The following is a 19977-nucleotide window of genomic DNA, read 5'->3' as shown; positions in this document are numbered from 1 at the left end:
ATATATATATGTTTGCTAATGTGGTTTGACCATTCCAAACACAAAACCTCCCGCAAGCCCTGATTATGTTACATAAATGATTAGTAGTGTTTTATTTATTTACTAAGTTTTACTGAAGTACATTTATCATCACCTCCAACAAATTAATTGCCAGGCTTGTCATAAAATTCAATATGTATAAAAAACAAAAAAAACAAATATTAGTCTGTGTCTGTATTATTACTTTCAGACGATGAGTCTGAGCAGCAGACTTGGCAGGCCCAATTTTAATCTGTTTGTCCTCCGTCTCTCCATCTAGTACTCGCTGTGTAACGAGCCGCTGATTGAGTTGAGCAATCCGGGAGCGAGCGGCTCCATTTTCTATGTGACCAGTGATGACGAGTTTATCATCAAAACCGTCCTGCACAAGGAGGCAGAGTTTCTGCAGAAATTACTCCCTGGATATTACATGGTAAGAAGATAGGATTTTTGAAAAAAAAAGTATTCTTAGTAGGCCTTCCAATATTTAATTTGTATGATTCACATGATCAAAAAAAAAAAGTTTAATATGAGAAAGATATATCTGAGTAAATGCAAAAATCGGTTTTAACACTATTAATTAGTTTATTAAGGGGGAAAATAACTATATAACCTCCCCTACCCAGTTTATTTATAAATTAACTGATTAGCCACATTTTTTGATGACTAATCATTTGGCAAAACATATTTTGATGATCCCCAAGACTTCTAGGAAAAAAAAAAATCATTGAGAGACAAAAGGTGAATTTTTCGGGAGGTGTGCGTCCTATTACATCCGCAGTAAAACTAATGCAGCATTTCAGAAAAAAAAAACAAAAAAAACATGACGGCTCCAGTTGAGCATGGTAGAGTGATAGTCAGGGGCTGCGTTACTGCCGCAGTACCTGGAAAACTTACCATGAAAATGGTACATTTGGTGGGCAGCTACCCCTTCATAAAGAACCAGACGGGTTTGCACACTTTGTCCTCTTAATACATGAATTCACCAACTGCATTTTGCTTTCACTCTGGTTATCTTTCTCTGACATTGATATTCGTCATCCAAGTGCGACAAGCAAGCAAAAAGCAGAAGACATCTTAACAAGGGAAATAGTTTTGCAAAGCACATAATTAAATCTACTAAATCTCTCTGAGAGCAGTAGGGATAGTGAGCTGTTTGTGTGCATGGCCTCTTACTCAAGAGGAGCGGTGCAACAGAATCTTCCAGTCATGTTTATCCTCTTTATCCACCGCTGATGCTGGCTCTCTGTCAGCTGTGACATCAGCAGGTGACTTTGGGATGGGTCAAAGCTCACAGGCATGCTCAGTTCTCGGCGAGGAGTTAAGTGCGCGCGCAGGCTTGTGGCGTGGCCCGATGAGGTCACGCTGTCTGGCAGGTGCGAGCCCCAATGGAGCATAAGCCCATTTACCACTAATATGCTTTGTTTCCTTTTTCCTTTTCCTCTGCCTTTGTCTTTCAACCCGTCGACCAGAACTTGAACCAGAACCCCCGCACTTTGCTGCCCAAGTTTTTTGGCCTTTACTGCGTCCAGTGTGGCGGCAAGAACATTCGAATAATTGTGATGAACAATATATTGCCACGCTCGGTTCGCATGCACCTCAAGTTCGACCTCAAGGGCTCAACGTACAAGAGGCAAGCCTCCAAGAAGGAAAGGGAGAAGTCCAAGCCCACGTTTAAAGACCTGGATTTTCTGAGCGACGTTCCCGAGGGCCTCACTTTGGATCAGGAAATGTACAGCGCTTTGGTCAAAACACTGCAACGGGACTGCCTGGTGAGAAAGATGGCAAAGAGGGGGAACGCATTATGGGTTAATAGATAAAGTAAAAAAAATAAAAATAAAAGCAGGTGTTGCAACAAAGAACATTTTGTTTAAATCCCCTTAAAACATTTTCATTATGTTGTCAGAGAACATCTCAAAACACACTTCGTTCCTTTGTAGGTTCTGGAAAGTTTTAAGATCATGGATTACAGTTTGCTGCTTGGCGTTCACAACCAAACCCTAGCAGAGAAAGAAAATCAGTCCCAGGGCTCACCAGCAGGAGGCGGCGATGAGAAGAAGCCTGCAGGACAGAGGGCTCTCTATTCCACCGCTATGGAGTCCATACAGGGCGGGTCCACATGCAGGGACGCACTGGAGCATGATGACACGTATGTCCCTATTTCAAAATATTGACCGTCGTCGTCCTACAGCATTTAAACCTAATGGCAAATTATTTTTCTTATCTAGTATGGGAGGAATCCCAGCAATGGGAAGTAAAGGAGAGCGCCTCCTGCTGTTCATTGGGATTATTGACATTCTGCAGTCCTACAGGTAGAAAATGAGCTTATTTGTTGCATTTTAATTACCACTATGCTCAAGAAAGGAGACTAACAGGGGCGGTAACTGAGGCATGACATATTCAAAAAATGGAAGAAAGTAAAAAAATAAAAATAAAAACTTATGAATAACTCTGAAAGCCTAAATAAAATTCAGTGTAACTTTGGGTGCTTTTAGAGAAAATGTATGAAAAGAAAGAGCATTATTAAGAGCTAGGAACACAGCAGACAGGTCAGAAATAAAGCTGCAAGAGGTTGAAAGAACCTGTTGACTGGACACCTAGTAGGTCTTTATGTGTGGCAGGACAAGCGTAGTCAAAGTCCAGATTTTCATCATGTTGAGAAATTGATGAAAGACCAGAAGTTTGATATTCATAGATTCTCTTTATCCAATCTGACTGAGTTATTTTGCAAAGAAGAATTAGCAAAAATAATTGAGGCTCTAGATGTGCAAAGCTAGAAGAGACAAACTCCAAAGACTTTGCAGCTGTAACTGCAGCAGCAGCAGGTTCTGTAACATCCAAACGCATGGCACATTTCTAGGATTTTATTTGCTAAAAAAAAAAAAAAAAATCCCAACTTGCAACTGTCATTCCGGTTGATATATGACAAAATGATATGACTGGTATAGGTTTGCAATTCACTTTAAATAGCAATGTGATGTTGCAAGAAGATGCCAGGGAACAAATGATGAGCCATTCTTTTAAATACACTTTAAAATACACGTCAATGAAGTCTGTAATTAAATGTAATTGTTTTGTCTGACAGGCTGATTAAAAAACTGGAACACTCCTGGAAGTCTCTCATCCACGATGGAGTAAGTTGCTTTCATGTGGCTGCTTTTAATTTTCTTTATTTAAGTACACCAATCCACATTAAGCTGTCTATTTATGCAAGCTAATTAACTATGCTAAGTCTTTCCATAGTCATTGTTGTTGGAGGGCAAGACTTAATTTTGAACACTGCTGTCTTCCGTTGCATCGCAGGACACGGTGTCGGTCCACAGACCCAGCTTCTATGCGGAGAGGTTCTTCAAGTTCTGCAGCACAGTTGTCTTCAGGAAAAGCTGCTGTGAGTTGAACATTTCACAACATGTATTTGTCATTCTGATTACTGGTATGAACATCTAGCGTTCTGCACGAGGTTTCAAGGTAAATCACATTTTTCCTTCCAGCATTACGGCCATCTCCGTCTAAGAAAGGTCGAGGGGCCCTCTCGGGGTCCAAGTACAGTGCCGGAGGCGGATCGGCCGGACAGCGTCCCTCACTGACTGACGAAAGGCAGGAAAACCTGGAGAACTTGGAGAACCTCAGAGGAGCCCGTAGCTTCTCTATACAGGAAGAGAATGGTGCGCTATGCTGGAAGCAGTAATAGTAATAACACTAAAATGCCTTTTTCTTTCACTGCGATTTAACTGCTTCAATACATTATGTCTCTTACTTTCATCCTCAATGGCTTACTCCTTTTTTTTTTGTTTAGCTGATATAAAGGGAGTCTCTAAAGATATAATTAGAGAGGAAGGAAAGGCAATGTAGAAACCAGGGAAACAGAAAATGAAGCTCCACTCAGAAGTTTCTCTGCAATTTATGTTGGGATCATTGTCCTGTCGGAACACCCGGTTGCATACAAGTTTTACCCATTTGAATCCCAAAGTTGATATATCCAGATGAAAGGAAATTGGATGTTTGGATGTCATTGTCCACTGTGAACCCATTTTAACATCAGCCTGAAATAAGAAGGTGCTGGTCAAGCATAAAGACTTTGATCGTGAATCGCCTCCCTGAAGCTCGATTTAAGCCAGATGGCTTCTGCAGAAAACTTTTATGGTCGGACAAGACAAAGATTGAGCTTTTTGGTCATAGTCACTAAAAGTAGGTGAGGCTGTCAAACTAGAAACCACTGCCCTAAATGTTCTGTTAGAACACAGTTGGCCCTCTTAAAACAAGGTTTTGATTGAAGTAAGCAGACTGACATTTCGCTTCCAATCAGAAGCGTGCAGCTGCGTGTGTAACTTTAATGGTCGGAATAAAAAACAAACAGAAATGTGAATAAATAACTTCTTTTGTCTCGCTCATATGCTATTAATGTTGTACTTTTGCTCCATTCAGGTAAAGAGCCACCCTGCACCCCTCCGTCATTTGAAGACGCAACGACAGCATCTATTGCAACCACACTGTCATCCAACAACTCTTTACCGACCACCCCGTTTGATACTCCAGAACACCCGCGCCCCAGAAGACAAATGCATTCACCAAACATTGTCAGGTCAGAGATATTGTCCGTGCATGCCAGCAGTTGTGTTATGATACGAGACCCACTCAACTGTAAATGTTCAATCGTACTTTCTATTTTCTTGTGTCAAAAAAAAAAGATCACAAAAAGAGCTGGTTGAGGTTCACGGCGAACGTCAGGACACTATAACCGTGGAAGTGGAGCTGAGGTACGAACCTCAGCAAAAGTGCTATCGCTCACTCAGTTATGTTTGTTGTGCTTCATCTGTTTCGTTTGTGTTTTCTCAAACAGCAAGATCCCGCAGAGTACGGAGCTGACGCAGAGGGCAGAGACCCCGTCTTCCAGCCAACAATCGCTCAGTCATCAAACTTGCACAGCAGCGCCGTCCGCCCCCAGCTCTGCATGTCCGTCCTCTGCATATTCCTCCGCCACTCTTCCTCCTTCCTTTGCGTCATCCTCCTCTGCTCAATGTGCTGCCCAGTCATCCTCTACGCTTTCTTCGTCCATCCGTCCGTCCACCGAGCCGCTCACCTCTCCAGGAGCCGCTCGGTCTCTGATTCTCTCTTCTCCGGTCTCTGGCTCTAAAGCAAAATCTGTTCAGCTTACCGGTTTGTCTCCAAACGCCTCCACCCTCACTCCTGCCTCGGCGTTCACCCCCATCCACCCGGCGTCCGCCAGCTCCTCCCAGCATTTCCCCTCCACGCCTCCCTCGTCAGCCCCTTCGAGCCCCCAGTTGCCTCAGGAAGAACCGCGAACTTCACAAAAGCAGCTTTCGGTGTCCAGCAGCCACAGCTCCTTGGAAGCGGAGGTGCAGGTCTCTGACATTTACTTTGTAAGTTCCTACCCCAAATGTTTCTGTGTTCATGTCACATATAGACAGAGAACGGATCGGGAAGTAAAGCTAACCGAAATTAGCTGAAAGGTCACAATCACATAAGAGTGAGTTGAGACCAGGCAGTGAGGATAACTTGCTTTCTGTTTCTGTATGATCTACTGGATCCTCTGCAGTGGTCCAGTCAGGATAGCGTGGTAGAGTTGTGATGGTGAGAAGGTCTCTGTGTGCACGCTATGGGAGCTGCTCTTCCTGCTTTATTTCTAAAGCCTGATGCCTGAAAAAGGACCTGCTTTTAACTGATATCACCAAAAACAAAACAAAAAAAAACCTGCACAGCATGAAGTCCATCCATCGTTCTCCTTTTTTTCGTTCAGTTCTTTTCACTACATCTGGTTTTGATTTGATTGTTTGCCACGTTCATTCTGCATTTTCTTCTTCTTTTTTTTTTTCCCTGTATAATCTTGTGTAACCCATTTCACATCCCTCGTGTGCTCATCTGTGTGTCCAATCATCAGTATGCGGATGGAAGATACTGGGTGTATTCTCCAGTTCTTGGCCGTCGTAAACTTAACTCTAGTTCGAGTTACAACGTAAGTCGCTAGCTAGGTAGCTATAGTAGCCTGGGAGACGAGGGATTGCTGCTAGATATGTCAGTGGGATTATTTAATGCATTGCTGCTACAATGTGGTCAAAACAAAAACCAATTTTGATGGATTGTTTGGCTGAAGAGAAACGAAATGCATGTGAAAACGGCTGCCTCTTTGTTTCCTACATCAGCAGTAAAATGTGGTCCATGTATATTCATGCAACAAATATCCAGTGAATGTGTAGTTGGTAATTTGTAGTTAGACTCATCTCTTAGTGACCCCTTGATATTTTTGTTTTGTAGCCCTGAAGCCGGAATGATTCCCTTTCTTCTGCTTTTGTGAATTATCTGATTGATAAAGTTGCACTTTGTATTTCTTCATAGTCCATGGAATTAGTGGTATAAAATATTTAGAAAAAAATTATGTTACTTTTAAGAAGTTAGTTCAGGAACTTTTGAGTCAGATTCTGTTGAAAGTGAGTTATTTCCAGTAAATAATGCATTTACTGTTTTCATTTTGTGCTCATTTTGATTAGCCGGTTCAAGACCAAATCGGATCTTTACCTTTTTAAAACAAGTCCAGCCTCAAGACGTTTATGTTTGTTACTGTATGAATCTTTAAACTATCTTTGTGTTCGCTGTCCCACGCATAACTTGATCATTATTCAGATAGAAAATGAATGTACTTTGAATGGAGAAGCAATTCCGATGAACAGTAAAGTAAACCAGTTTAAAAACAAAAAAAAATGCTCTTGATTTTTTACATTTTTGACATTGGAGTTAATTTAGGACAACAAAAGGTCGCTTTGAGTGTTGCCCCTGTCAAACTGGCCTCCAGTTTCAGCCTCTGGGTTATTCTAAACGAAGATATGTGTCAATGACTGAATGTAGTGCGAAGCGCTCTGGGGTCCTCTGAGCTTGGCAAAGCAGGAGACAAATACAGGCCATTTTATCAGAACCTGACTTCAAAAATCCTGAACTGATCCTTTAGTACAACTTACTATTCGTAAAGTAACTGAAACTAATTTGAGTTGACATATGAACAAACTAAAGCAAGAAAAATCACCAGTTTGACTCTACCTTACCAACATGCACGATGCAACTTTATTCCATTACATGTAGATAAAATGTTTCTTCAAATTCGTTCTTCCCCGCCAATAACCCACCTATTTGTTTTTCTTTTTCTGCTGCCCCATGCTGGTTACTTTGTATAACCACAGACTCAGGAGGACCAGAGCTGTGTTTTCTCTCCTTTCCACTGCAGCTCTGAGTCCAGAAGAGACTCAGATGTGGACAGTGAAACAGTAAGTCAACACTCCGGCCATGATTTATGGTCAACTCTAAAAATACCGAATGAATTGATTTATGCATTGACTTTCTCTCTCCCGTATCTGATATTAATCATCTCTATTTCTCCTCCAGTAATTTCAGTCGGAGGCAGCGGCAGTGGGTGGAGCCAGAGGCTTTCTCCTCACACAAAAGCTGGGAGAGTTTAATGGTACAGGCAGCAGGAGGCTGATGATTTACTACTGGCTGCTGAAGCTGCATGTAAGAGTCTGCTTTGCTTATGAGTAAATCTTATTACCTGGCATTCAGCTGAAAGAATGCAGCTTTGCATTATGCACTCGAACAAATGTACGGAGAGATTTACTGCTAATATAGTGGAAGACTACAACGTAGCCGCGATCAGGACAATTTGCTCATACAGAAGTGGAGAAACGTATAAATCTTATGGTACAATCGGCTCAGTAGCACTGTGAGCAATTTTTGGTAATTGTGATAAAGCTCATGCTTATAACAGGATAATCACTGTCAAGATTCAAACGTCGATTTAACTCCCACGACATAAATATTGTGTCAATTAATTACAATTTAATTTCAGTGCAAACCCCACCATTGTTGTTGTTGTTGTTGTTGTTGTTATTATTATTATAATTATAATTATTATTCTTTTAAAAGCCAAAAGTTTGTGTATAAGTAACAGCTTGGCTGCAGAGGGAGCAGCCGAAGCAAGGTGAATCAAACATTCCTTTCCTCAGCTCTGCCTATGCAATATGTGTTATCGATTCCTCCTATTGACTCACTTGTAATTAGCCTGGACTTCGTTGTGCATTTGTTTTAACTAGAGGGGAGTCAGCCCTGTATAATTTGATTTTAGCACTTTAACTATGTCTTTGATTGATCTTAGCACACACACACACACACACTCAGACACAGTGTAAACCCTTTGCATACAGTGGTCCTCCAGTGGTGTGTGTAGTGGTTCAGTTAAAAAAAAAAAGACAATCTGGAGGCAAGTGGTTTTGTTCAAAATGCCTTATCAACTAACTCATAAGCTTATTTTTTTCTGATAAAATCATAAAAAAGAAAATATGACTTAATAATTCAAATATGGAAAAAAAACTATATATATATATATATATATATATATATATATAGGTAAGTAAATACCAAATATTAGTAGCAGGGTAAAAGAGATAAAACGGTGAGATAATAAAATATCTTTCGTAAATCATTAGTTTTCATGTGCTTGAGCACATGCATGTAAGTGTGTACATGTTGTGTGTGCATGTGTTTGCATGTCTACAGTGTTTGATTGAGAGATGCACATGTTGATTTTTTTTTTTTTCCTGTGTTCTCTTTTTGTCAAATTGTCAAAAGGTGTTGTGACAAGTCATGGAATACAGCAGCATCTCAATAAATAAATAAAAAAAAAAGTGTAAAGACAACTTATTTCAGTAACTCGGCTTGAAAAGTGAAAATCATAAATAGATTTAGTGCACTCAGAATAATTTATTTTAAATGCTTATTCTTATTAACTTTATGAAAGCTAATGAAAACCAAAATGTTTTTTTTTTTTTTTTTTTTTTTTTTTTTTTTTACAAAAGCTGAATTCTACTTAAAACCAACAATGATACTTCATAGTAGAAATAGTTCATGCAATGGCCTACACAGTCATGGAGAAGACGGCTCACACAGTTGTCCATTATTGACACCTACAAGCGGGATACACCACGACGTGTCATTGTTTAATAAAAAGCCTGCATTCAAATAAGTTAAGTACGGAAAGTTGAGTGGAAGGAAAAGGTGTGGAGAAACACAATTTTAGATTTTCATAGTCATACCCACTTGTCCACACAAGGCTGCGGGGGTGCTAGTCGCTACCTCAGCTGCTCATTAGATGAGAGGTGGGGTGCTTCCTGCAGCCCTGATGGCCTGGTTATCTGTCATATTGATAGGTCGCCTCTCCATGACAGAGCAACACAAGAAAAACCCACAACAGACAAATAACTTGGCATTTGCATGCACATGCTAAATGGTAATTTAGAGAGAGCATTCAGCCAAAGATCGATGAATCTGGTCTGTAAGAGGGAGACTGGTCCTGACTGGTCCCAGTCAGGATTTTAGCAGAGGCATTTTTTTCAGACCACAGGATTAGCAAAAGCTAGCTTTCATAATCATCAAATTCAAAGTAGAACTAGCCCATATTAGTCTGTACGTTTATGCAGAAATATGAGTTTCCCTTTTTGAATGGAGTTACTGACAAAAAGTATCTTATGCATTGGAATTTACTGAGTTTTACCTTTATTTTAATCACCTGTTTTTCATGCTTTCACTGTCTGAGAAAAATAAAACGCCGTTGACCAATTGTTTAATGGAGCATGATACTTCATAACATATGCAGAAATGAAAACTCTTCAGTTTTCCCGGCAGTTTGTTTGGCAATACATCTTCCTTGAACTGTGTGACCTGCTGGAACAACAGGGAACCGAATCCCTGTCTTGAGTTTCTTTTTGTACTGTGTCATTTGAGACTGCTGATGTTGACTTGCCTGTTTGTGGGCAACAGTATTTGTAGATTATCACTGTGAAAAAAATAAAATAAAATAAAATGATGTTGTCTAAATATTGTTGGTTATTTCTAATCCGTTCACTCCCCCCACCGCCCCCCCCATTTGAGTTTAGAGAGATCAGTCCACCAGATGGCACTACAGCGCCTGAAAAGGACTCTGCGCTGCTGTATCTTGATTATTATACATCAACACACTGCTTCGTGTTATCTAAAATTGACCTCTCTTTGTTACATTTTAAAATTGAATTTCTCAATCTCGTACGGTGAATTACAAGCCACCTGTAGGCCACGTTTCTCTTTATTGTGGTCTTGATGGACCATAAAAGCGAGGCTCATATTTAAAGCCACATTCATTAGCCCTCCTTATAACACTGACATGTTAATGCACAAAAAAGAATTGTATGACATCTTTATTGCTTCAGTGGGTATGGCTTTTATATTTTATAGCTGCAGGCTGTAGCGCCCGCAGAAGATGGATAGAAAAAAGATTCAATAATGCTTTCTCGTAAGCGGACTCTTTGAGTCTTGTCATAGAGTTTGTACCAGTTACACTTTTTCACATTTGTTGTGATATATTAATGCAAAGTAGTGTACAACTGTGACATGGAAGGAAAAAAAAATGACACAATTTCAAATTATTCTAAAAATAAGATATGCAGTTTTGCATTTTGCATTTAGGACAAAGTGCCATCTGAGCGACTTCTTTGACATGTTTTCTGTGTACTCCTGTGTGGCTTACAGCAAACCAGCAAACTGCATGGAGTTGTTATTGTTGCTCTCTTTCAGCAGTTTAACAGTCTAGCCTCTGTTAATGAACACATTTGTTGTAGGTATGAATATTAATTGTTCTGTCAACAGATTCCTTCACCTGAGCTTTTGGTCGCTGCAGCTCCCCCAGAATAACCGTGGATCGCTTGGCTACTCCTCCAGATTTGAATGTCTTTACCTAACTTGTTTGGGTGAATGGTTGGTCTCTTTACAGGACTGGAGTTGTTCCTCTTCGGCTGCTGGACTGAATAAGACTCTTCAAAGTATTACTTTGTAATCTCATCAGTAGATCTCTTCACGACTTTTTTCTTGAGCTGTCTGCTCTTCTCTGTGATCTTCATGATGCTGTTTCTTCACTAATGTTTTCCAACAAACCTCAGAAGCCTTCACACAACAACTGGACTCAGATTGAATGTTTCACAGATGGACTCCATTTGCTAATTAATCAAATTTTATAGACAGTCTTTGAACTACTTCCTTTATAGTTAGAGAAAAAAACCGGGGGATCATTACAAATGGACAACAAATACTGTTAGTTTTAGCATGAGAAGGATGTTGTAAAGAATTTAGAAAACTTTTTTTTTTTTCCTGTTTTCCGACATAACGTCCTGCCAAATTACATTGAGGTCTGTGGTTGTAATGCCAAAAGTAGTCCAAGGTGTATACATCATTTTAAAGTTTCTGCATATTAAATTCATATTAAGTTACCTTTAAAAATGACTTTTACAAAGTACATCTGAATGAGCACATGGCACTTTTAGAATGCCAGATGTTTCCAGGTGCACATCTGTTACGCTGAGGATGCTTTATGTAGAAGCTGGAGTTGTGTCACTCATGGTGACAAGTCAGCCATGTCTGGCCATGATGGAATGTGTGATGGACAAGGATCAGCAGCCACCTGACCAACTGGCCTGGAATGAAATTTTTCTTGTATACACACACACACACACATTCGCACCCGCACACGTATCCTTATAAACACATAATCCTTTTTCTCCTTCCTATGTCTGTTCAATCAGCTTTCTCGGGTATCTGTAGGGCTTCCTGTTCCGCAAGTACAAGTGGATCCTGAGCACAGGTTATGTTGCAAAACTGTTCAGTCTGATGATGCTACAAATAACCCTGGTTATCTACAATTTTATTAAAAAAAAAAAAAAAAAAGTTTTATTCTCAATTTTTCAACAGTAATGTGTTTGGAGAATCCAAAATGCTGCTTCCCGATGATAAACAGACTGTTTTCAAGATGCCATAGCGACACAAATTCATTGCGGAAAAGCTACATTCTCGCTAGATCACAGGAAGTGGAAGATGAATATATTCTGTAGAAGGACACTTCAGGTTTTCTTGGTGTCTTCATTTAGTATAAATTAGAGATAGACAGATGTAAAAGTACAATTCTGCCACTTTTAAGCAGCACCAATCTTACAAACGGCAATGAGCTCTTAACACGTTAACTCCTGTTACCGTCCCTTGAACAAATGCAATTTTCACTTTTTGTTGATGTTTGTGGAAATGTTTTATTACGTGAAACTTGTATCTTCTTCTTCACATAAAAGAAAAAACAGAAGCAGCTGTTTACCGTTCATTCAGTACAAAGAGATCAAACCCACAGAGAGAGAGAAAGAGAAAAAAAAAAAAAAAAGGGTTGTGAAAAACGGGCGCAGCAGCAGCAGCGGTATCGGACCTTTATGTTGCCTTCACTTGAGGATACTCTGTTTATCTCCACAACCCAATTTCATGCATGTCAGTTGAACTGAAGACAGGATAAACGCCTTTCTTTGTCAGCTGTCCGTTTGCTCCTCTGCTCTGCTGCGTGCTCCCATCCACACATCAGACACCTGTGACTCTGAATGGGAAGAATAGGTTTCTGATTGTCGTGACGTCTTCACCGAAACCTTAGTGGCAAATAAATCTAATAACAAACCTTCTAATTTTACAAAGAAATAAATAAATTGGAGTGGCAGCACCTGTACCAAAGGTGAATGGGTCATCTGAAAGCTGGGCTTTCATCTCTAGGGAGCATAGACAAATGCCTTTGTTCCTTCAAAGAGGAGAGGGGCGAAAGCCACAACAAACAGGGTGTGTGTGTGTGTGCACCGTGTGTGTTTCTGCATGTGAAAAGGAAGGAAAGTGAAGTTGATGGAGAGAGAGGGAGAGAGAGAGAGAAAATGCAGAGACAGATCAAAGCAGGGGGTATGTTTTTGAAACCCTGTGTGGGAGGTGAAGCCTCACCTACCCAGAATGCCTTGCCTCCCTCCTTCCAGCCCACTCAGGTTTTTAGGAGCATCACTTTTTCCTTTTCAGCCTTTGCAGCAGCGCGTTGCGCCACCTCTTCATCTCAGTCATCTCAAGCTATTCTCAGGGAGTCTTGAACAGGCGATTTGATACGAACCGGCAGTCAATCTCTGATCTGAGCTGCACAACCTGGATCGCACACAAACGCTTTTGCGACGCACTTTCGCTTGCTTTAAATGCATCCTATCCGTGATGCAGAAAATAAAGCCCACGGAACATCAATACTTGATGTCTTGGTGAAAGATCTCAGCGTAAATGCCTTCTAAACTTGATCAGAGCCCATCCCCCATTTTTTATTTATTTTTTTTTCCCAGTATCATGGAGGGATCGAAACGTCTCTTTTTAACTCAGCGTGAGAAGCAGCAACCAGATGTGTATCTTGTCCACACAGAGGGGATGTCATGCCCTCTCTGAGGCATGAAAAGCTGTAAAAGACTCTCCGTTGCGTTGTCAGTGTCTTAAGGCAGTGTTTATCTTTGGCCGAGCGAAGAAAACAAAGTCATCGATTTCTAATCCTAATCCCCTTCCACTGCTTCTCCCCTATTGATCATCCATCCTTCTTTAATTAGATGGAGGATAGAAGGAAACTGAGATGTAGGGCTGATGAAGGACGAAACTTTCCTTGACAGAGTGGTGCTGCCTCTTTGCCTTCCTCCATCGTTTTTGCTCTGTCTCTCTCAATCAGGAAGCTATCACTAAGTTGACGGTGGACTGGAAGACAAATGCAGCCACTTGGGTGCTTTTCAAATCAAAGGTCTGCAGAGATGCGCCGAAGATAGGAATTACACAGACCCTGAAATGCAACCGCATTGACAAACGCACTCTGAAGTGCGTACTTAAGCAGATTGAGGGTTGAATTTCAGGCTAAACACCACTAAGTGCATTTCTGCGTCCTTTTGTGCTATCCATAGACTATCTTAAAAATGTAGACAGTGGGTGTAACGCTGCCTTTTAGTTAATGAACGACTCCTCTAAAAGGTCAACGCCGCTGTTCGATAAAGTTGAAACTCGTCCTCTGAAGTCAAATCTGAGGGAGCTGACAGGAAACCCAGCGGAGACCAGTTGAGGTAACGTCCTTGGTAATTAAAAGGATTGTGTTTTTTGGAGTCAAGGAGAGGTTTTCAAACCTAAGAACGATCAATTCTCTCAATTGTAGATCAACAGCTGAACTTGGATACAAATGAGTAAAGAAATTTTTGTCTGGATCAGAAAAAAAAACCAAACAACAACTATAAAACGCTTTCTGCACCCAATTCTTGTTGATAAATATAAATATATATATATATTGTCTCTCTACCTTGAAAAATAATTGTTCAAATGGATCATTAAAAGCCCAAAATTAGCATGACATTTAAAAAAAATTATTTGCACATTCAAACGTAACTTTAAATGTCACTCTAATCAGATGTCTATAGGGCAGTAACTTGTCTAAACCCAGAGCTGTATTCTACCCAGAGGTGTTTTATCAGCCTGTTTGACGACTGCTTCTTTACCGCTGAAGTCTTTAGAGGCTGATTTGATTTTAGAGCAAAACATCGAAGGATCAGTAAGGCAGTGCCTGGATATCCTACATGGGCTTTTGTCTCCTCATGGAAGATTGTGAATCATTACTGTACTTTTAACAACACATGGAATAATTATGGATTGGCTCAAAGCAGAAGTGTATAGTACATTGAATTACAATATCAATGTACAACTACAAAAGACATGCTTCGATGCAATATTTATAAGGCTTTTGTGTTTCAGATACGTCTGCTCCATATCTATAAGATTTTCGCTTAAATCGTTGAAATTTTGTTGCAAGTTGTGAGATGTAAAGTGTTTGTGAATATTGTGCTGAAGGATAAAAAAAAACAAACAAAAAAAAAACAGCCTTGTTGACCCATCAGCCATCATTTGTAAACACTTTGACTTTTCACTTTTTCTGCATCTTGGCCCGGGATTACGCTTGTGAAAAAGAGGTTTTTAATCTCAACGGGACCTTCCTGGTTAAGTAAAGCTCGAATAAAAAAACAAAACAAAATTGAGTCACTGTTTAAACAAAAACATGTAGCATAACTGTAACGCATTCAGCTTTTAAACCATTATAAGTGAGATGGGCGGTGCTGTAGATGAAACGCAAAACTACTGGAAGAAACAGAGTGAAAGAACTGGAACCCAGTGACTCTGAAGACACTGTTGGTGACGTTTGAAAACTGTTTGTATGCAGCAAGTCAAAGACACCTCGGGTCAAATGCCAGTAAACGCCTTTATACAATCTGGAGCCTTTGCAAAAAAGAAAGTCTCGTCCACAAAGGACAATTACAATAATGTCATACTTTTAATGTACAATATGACATGTTCCATAGCTAAAAGAGTCCCTCATTGGATGTTTTCTGTGTAAGTATTTGATAATGGCCTCCATAAAAGCCATGAATAGCAGCCTAATGTGAGTCAGATGCTACCTGTCCAGCAGACGCAGCAGAGGCAGCAGGAGAGGAAACAGAGCCAGGACACGAGTGAGTGGCCAGCATAATGAGGGGAGCATGGCCTGCCAGCTTGGGCAGTTGCTTCTCTAGTGGCACTGAAGTGGTGTGTGTGTGATTCCGAGTGTGTTTGAGGTCCAAATATTATCTGGTTGCAGGAACCCAAATCTGTTTAAGCAGCCACATTATTTGCATGTTTTGTTTTTGGGGTGGGGTGGGGGGGTTGTGTGCAAAGACAAAAGCAAACACTGAAATTTCAAATAAAATAAAATAAAAAAATTGAAGGGAAATAGCTATGACCGATTAAATGTAACTTAATGCATCCATAACTGTGGGCACATCTGTTTCAAAAAATGTGAACAGATTTGTCTCTCTTGTCATTGGCCTGAGCTTCTTTTCCACCTCCGTGTCTCATCAGGAGCAGCTGAAAATACCTGCTGCTCAGCAGCAGTTGTTTGAGTTTTTTTCTTCTTAATTGCTAATTTTATATTTTTACAACTTATAAAATAATGCATGCGAAATGTTGACCTTCCGTTTGACACAGCAATGGCTTTCTCCCTGGTTTTTTATTTATTATTATAATAAACACACAAACTCAGCACTTACAGCTATCAAACAGACATCCTCATCACGCTTACCGTGGGAATGCCTGTGGCACTATATCAGTCATTGAGGTGATGCTTTTAATCCTGAAACAAACCTCGACTTTGTGCAGCTCGCCTCTGTCTGTGCGCGAGTGAACGTGCTCCGGTATAAAGCCTAATCTCGCAGCCTTTAGATTACGGCTGGCCGCACAGTAAAGACACCCTGCTGCCACTCCCACATGGAAACCCTGGCAGGATTAACCGGTTCCATACCCGCCCTAATCTGGGAACAAAACCCCCACAATCGCCGCCCACTGAGAGACGAAGACAGAAAGGTTCAATTTGATCTGGCCTCTCTCAATATGATGAGAGTGGCTTTTAGGGTTAAATAGACTACTGCTCCCTCTACCATCAGTCAGTGTGGCTTGTCTGTCCTTTCATCTCAACAATTAATACTTTTTATGACAATGTGGAACTCCTTCAGACAAGCTTTTGGCAAAAAAAATAACTGTATTTGGTTACACTAAATTGGCAGCTATATCATTTGGTCTCTAAAGCAAATTACTTTAGTAGAAAATTTTCTTGTTTACAGATTTGCCACATTGTATTCTAAGGACTGTGACTTAAAGCTAATGAAAACCCAAATATTCTATTTTCTAAAATTTGAGGGTGGCCTGCGGACAATAAAAAAATAAGTTTTAACACAGAATTGTTACATTGTGGCTTTCACAATTTGTGATGTAGACTGCTGGCTTGGGAGTTGTTAAGCAGTCCACACACAAACAGACCAAAGACAACTTTTGCACCCCTTTCATTACACTTAACACCTCAGCAGCCTAAGATCACACTGACTGTCGGTGCCACTTTTCGCGGATTCTGTAATTCATACAAAATCAGTCACAGCTAATTGTTTAGTGGACAGGTTTTACTGAAATGTGAATTTTCCCCTGGGATTAATAAAGTATATACATCAATACTGTAAGGACATTTGATTGGGCCTGCATTTCTGCGTTAAAATCTAAGCAGTATTGTGGTAGCTTTCCATTTCTAGTTAACTTTTGCTGTTTGTTTTCAACATCCTTTTTGTGTCTTATCATGGGGGGCTCTTCTCTCAGAGCTGAATTGCAACCCTAACCTGCTGCAGAAAGGACATTAGCTTGTAAAAAGAGTACCAGTCATTAGCCTGATCACCGAACGACTCAATTAGAAGTTCTAATTATTTTTCAAACTTGGAACCTGGAAAATAATAGGTTGGGTTGATGTCAACTTAACTTCCAACTTCAGCCATTAATGGAACCCCAGGAGTAGCTACCAGCATTTCTTCCTCCATCCACTCTCATCCACTACGTCACAGTCAGTTTGTTCCTATTAGTATTAACCAAGCGAGTATGAAAACTTAAAGCAGCTAAAATCTGACTGAACTGCTCTCATGAGTGAAAACGGCTTCAGCCTCCACTCGATGCATTTGTGTAGGTCGACTTTTGTCCATCTTCTTTGCATCTTCCTCTTTTTAAAATGCTAGATTTAAAGGGGCTAATGCCAATGACCTAAGTAGCATGGACGCTAGTTTTGTCCAAGCTAGCATCCATGTCCTTGTGATGCTAGCTTGGACAAAACTTAAGAGAAGTTAGAAGCAGCCGACGGGGATAACTTGCTCGACACTTACAGCTACTTCCTGTCTGTAAAGGTGCCAGTGTGCATATTTTCAACCAGGGTTCAGTGTGTCGTATCGCCACTTTCAGCTACCTGCATAATGTGGTGTCAGTATCTCATTAAGTGACAGAAGCTTTCTGTTTCATTGCCTAGAGGCGAGGCTCCATCCTTCCATCTCTCTTCCTGTGTCTCTTACTCAGAGGCTTCTGCCTCATTAACCACCATCAGCATTTCGTTTGCAGCGGTGTTATTTGGATGTAAGAGGGAGGCAGGGGTCTGAGAGTGTGTGAGGGTATGCGTGTGCATTCGCTTGTGTGTTGGAAGCTAGCAACTCTCATTAGGCTGAAAAAACATTGACAACGTTGCCAGAAACCAGATCATATCCTCTCGCTCTTTAAATATCAAAGGCTTCCTCCAATCAACTCCCTGGAGTCTCTCTCTCTGTGTGTGTGTATACATTTATATGTATGCTGTGAATATATCTGTGTGTGGTTGGCGGTGGGAGACAGATGTTTGCTGATTCGACAGGTTTGCACTGCAGACTCAGCCCGATTTAGCTGACAAAAAATGTGATGCCACGCAGATGACATCTCACTCTCTCGTTTTTGTTTTTTTACCCCCTTTCCATTCAAGCCAGTCTTTTTTCTCGCTTTTTTTTGCCTCCTCTTTTTTTTCTTTTTGTCTCTTTTCTCTTTGTGTTTGTTCTCTCCTCCTCAAAACACCAACCCAACTCCGTGTGTCATTACACCAGCGGCACTTCAGCAGGGTGTCCTTCCAGGGTTGTTTTCCTCGTTGCAGGAACCTCTTACTCAGTCTCGGCTTTCACAGAGGACACTTATATTGCCAAGATTAAAAACGGAAAGCACCTCAAGTTACTACACAAACAATGCATAGCGCCTGCCACATTTGTTGGCACAAAGTGACAATGTGTAAAGAGCCTTAAAATAAATGGATCTTTTATGGCCGTAGCGCGCCCTATATCTATATCTATATCTATATCTATATATATATATATATATATATATATATATATATATATATATATATATATATATATATATATATATATATATATATATATATATTTATTTATAAATACATCTTTTATTTTGAGTTTATTTATGGAGTGGGAAAAAAAAAATCCCGCTTTTTACTCTGCACAATCACTGATACTCCTAACAAAGATAAACAGTTCAGACTGAAAATTGTGAAAAAGGGTCAACGCTTTTTAAAATGTATTAAATACAAAGTTTACACTTAACGCCCGGACTAGCCTGAACTGAGCTAGTTCATACCAAGTGATCTTTCGGTATGCAAGATCACTTGCATACCGAAAATATGCAAGTGATCTAAAGAAAAGACAGAATGAGAAAAGATCCCCGATTCGGGATGATCTTGAGAGAATTTGCAAAGAGGAATGGTTAAAGATCCCTCATGCTGATTGCCAGAGGAAAAGATCAAAGTGCCGTCCAATCGCCAAAAATGATTAAAGTCATTAAAAGCATCGACCCTGGAGTGCCACCGATTGTTCCACCAGGATTTTTGGTAAACACTCATTTCTCTACGTGTTTTTTTTTTTTTTTTTTTTCCCTCTACAAATTAAACGTACTTGAACCAATAACGTGAATCATCCTAAAACTTTTCAGGTTGAGGGTCGGCTTTTGTCTTTTGTGATAAAAGATTAATTTATGTAAAGGCTTTTTTTTGTTTGTTTTTTTTTTGTTCTGCACTGCTGTTCAACGACAATCAACCATGAAGTACACCAATGAGTTTGGCATTTATTGCAACGCAATATGGCACTCATTACATCTCCTCAGCGTTTCTATTTTACAATGTACAAACTTGATAAAAAAAAGGACCATAAATAAACAAAATGCTTCAAGTAGCTAATCCTCAGCATCAAAGAGTGTGTGTATGTATATATAGACACAGATGAATGACATTCTAATCTAACTGTCTAAGTCGACAAAAGCAATAGTTTGTTCAATCTGGAAAAAAAAAAAAAGATTAAGAATAACAATCAAATCAGGCTTTGATTAGAAACAATCCACTGGTGTGAAATCAGTAAGAGCTCAAAGTGATACATTCTGTCTGAGTCCTCCCGCTATCTCTTAAACTTTGCATATTAAGATTACATGAAGACAGCCGACACATCTTAACAAGGAGAGTTCATGTTGAATGGTTTCATGCTACACAGTGTACACACACACACGCACACACACACACACACACACACACGCACACATTCATCAGATAAAACAAACAAAAAGAAATACATTTAATTCAAGTGAAGCGCAACCCCCCCCCCAAAAAAAAAAAAAAAAAAAAAACACACCAAGCGCATTATGTTCTTTAACCGTGTCACCTTTCAC

The 19977-nt window shown here is 40.1% G+C and overlaps 1 protein-coding gene across 8 annotated transcripts in view; it reads left to right on the top strand.

Moving 5' to 3' along the window:
- Nucleotides 1-7719, top strand: part of LOC106961710 (phosphatidylinositol 4-phosphate 5-kinase type-1 gamma-like) — a 16823-nt gene extending 9104 nt beyond the window's left edge. For 4 of the 8 annotated variants that reach the window (XM_015055624.1, XM_015055622.1, XM_015055628.1 and 1 more), the window contains 13 exons: nucleotides 299-451; nucleotides 1491-1790; nucleotides 1959-2167; nucleotides 2247-2330; nucleotides 3104-3152; nucleotides 3322-3406; nucleotides 3510-3683; nucleotides 4444-4600; nucleotides 4707-4775; nucleotides 4859-5399; nucleotides 5918-5992; nucleotides 7209-7292; nucleotides 7411-7719. In XM_015055624.1, the coding sequence (XP_014911110.1) occupies nucleotides 299-451; nucleotides 1491-1790; nucleotides 1959-2167; nucleotides 2247-2330; nucleotides 3104-3152; nucleotides 3322-3406; nucleotides 3510-3683; nucleotides 4444-4600; nucleotides 4707-4775; nucleotides 4859-5399; nucleotides 5918-5992; nucleotides 7209-7292; nucleotides 7411-7413 (1983 nt within the window). In that variant the 3' untranslated portion in view covers nucleotides 7414-7719. Of the gene's footprint in view, nucleotides 1-298; nucleotides 452-1490; nucleotides 1791-1958; nucleotides 2168-2246; nucleotides 2331-3103; nucleotides 3153-3321; nucleotides 3407-3509; nucleotides 3684-4443; nucleotides 4601-4706; nucleotides 4776-4858; nucleotides 5400-5575; nucleotides 5611-5917; nucleotides 5993-7208; nucleotides 7293-7410 lie in introns of those variants that run through there. The other 4 variants (XM_015055623.1, XM_015055626.1, XM_015055625.1 and 1 more) reach the window with 4 other exon arrangements.
- Nucleotides 7720-19977: the final 12258 nt, after the last annotated feature.

Source organism: Poecilia latipinna, unplaced genomic scaffold (assembly GCF_001443285.1).
Source record: "Poecilia latipinna isolate Pla-1442-1.1 unplaced genomic scaffold, P_latipinna-1.0 Scaffold1326, whole genome shotgun sequence".
Taxonomy (NCBI): domain Eukaryota; kingdom Metazoa; phylum Chordata; class Actinopteri; order Cyprinodontiformes; family Poeciliidae; genus Poecilia; species Poecilia latipinna.
The sequence above is the reverse complement of the archived record's forward strand: the minus strand, read 5'-3'. Positions and strand labels throughout refer to the sequence as shown.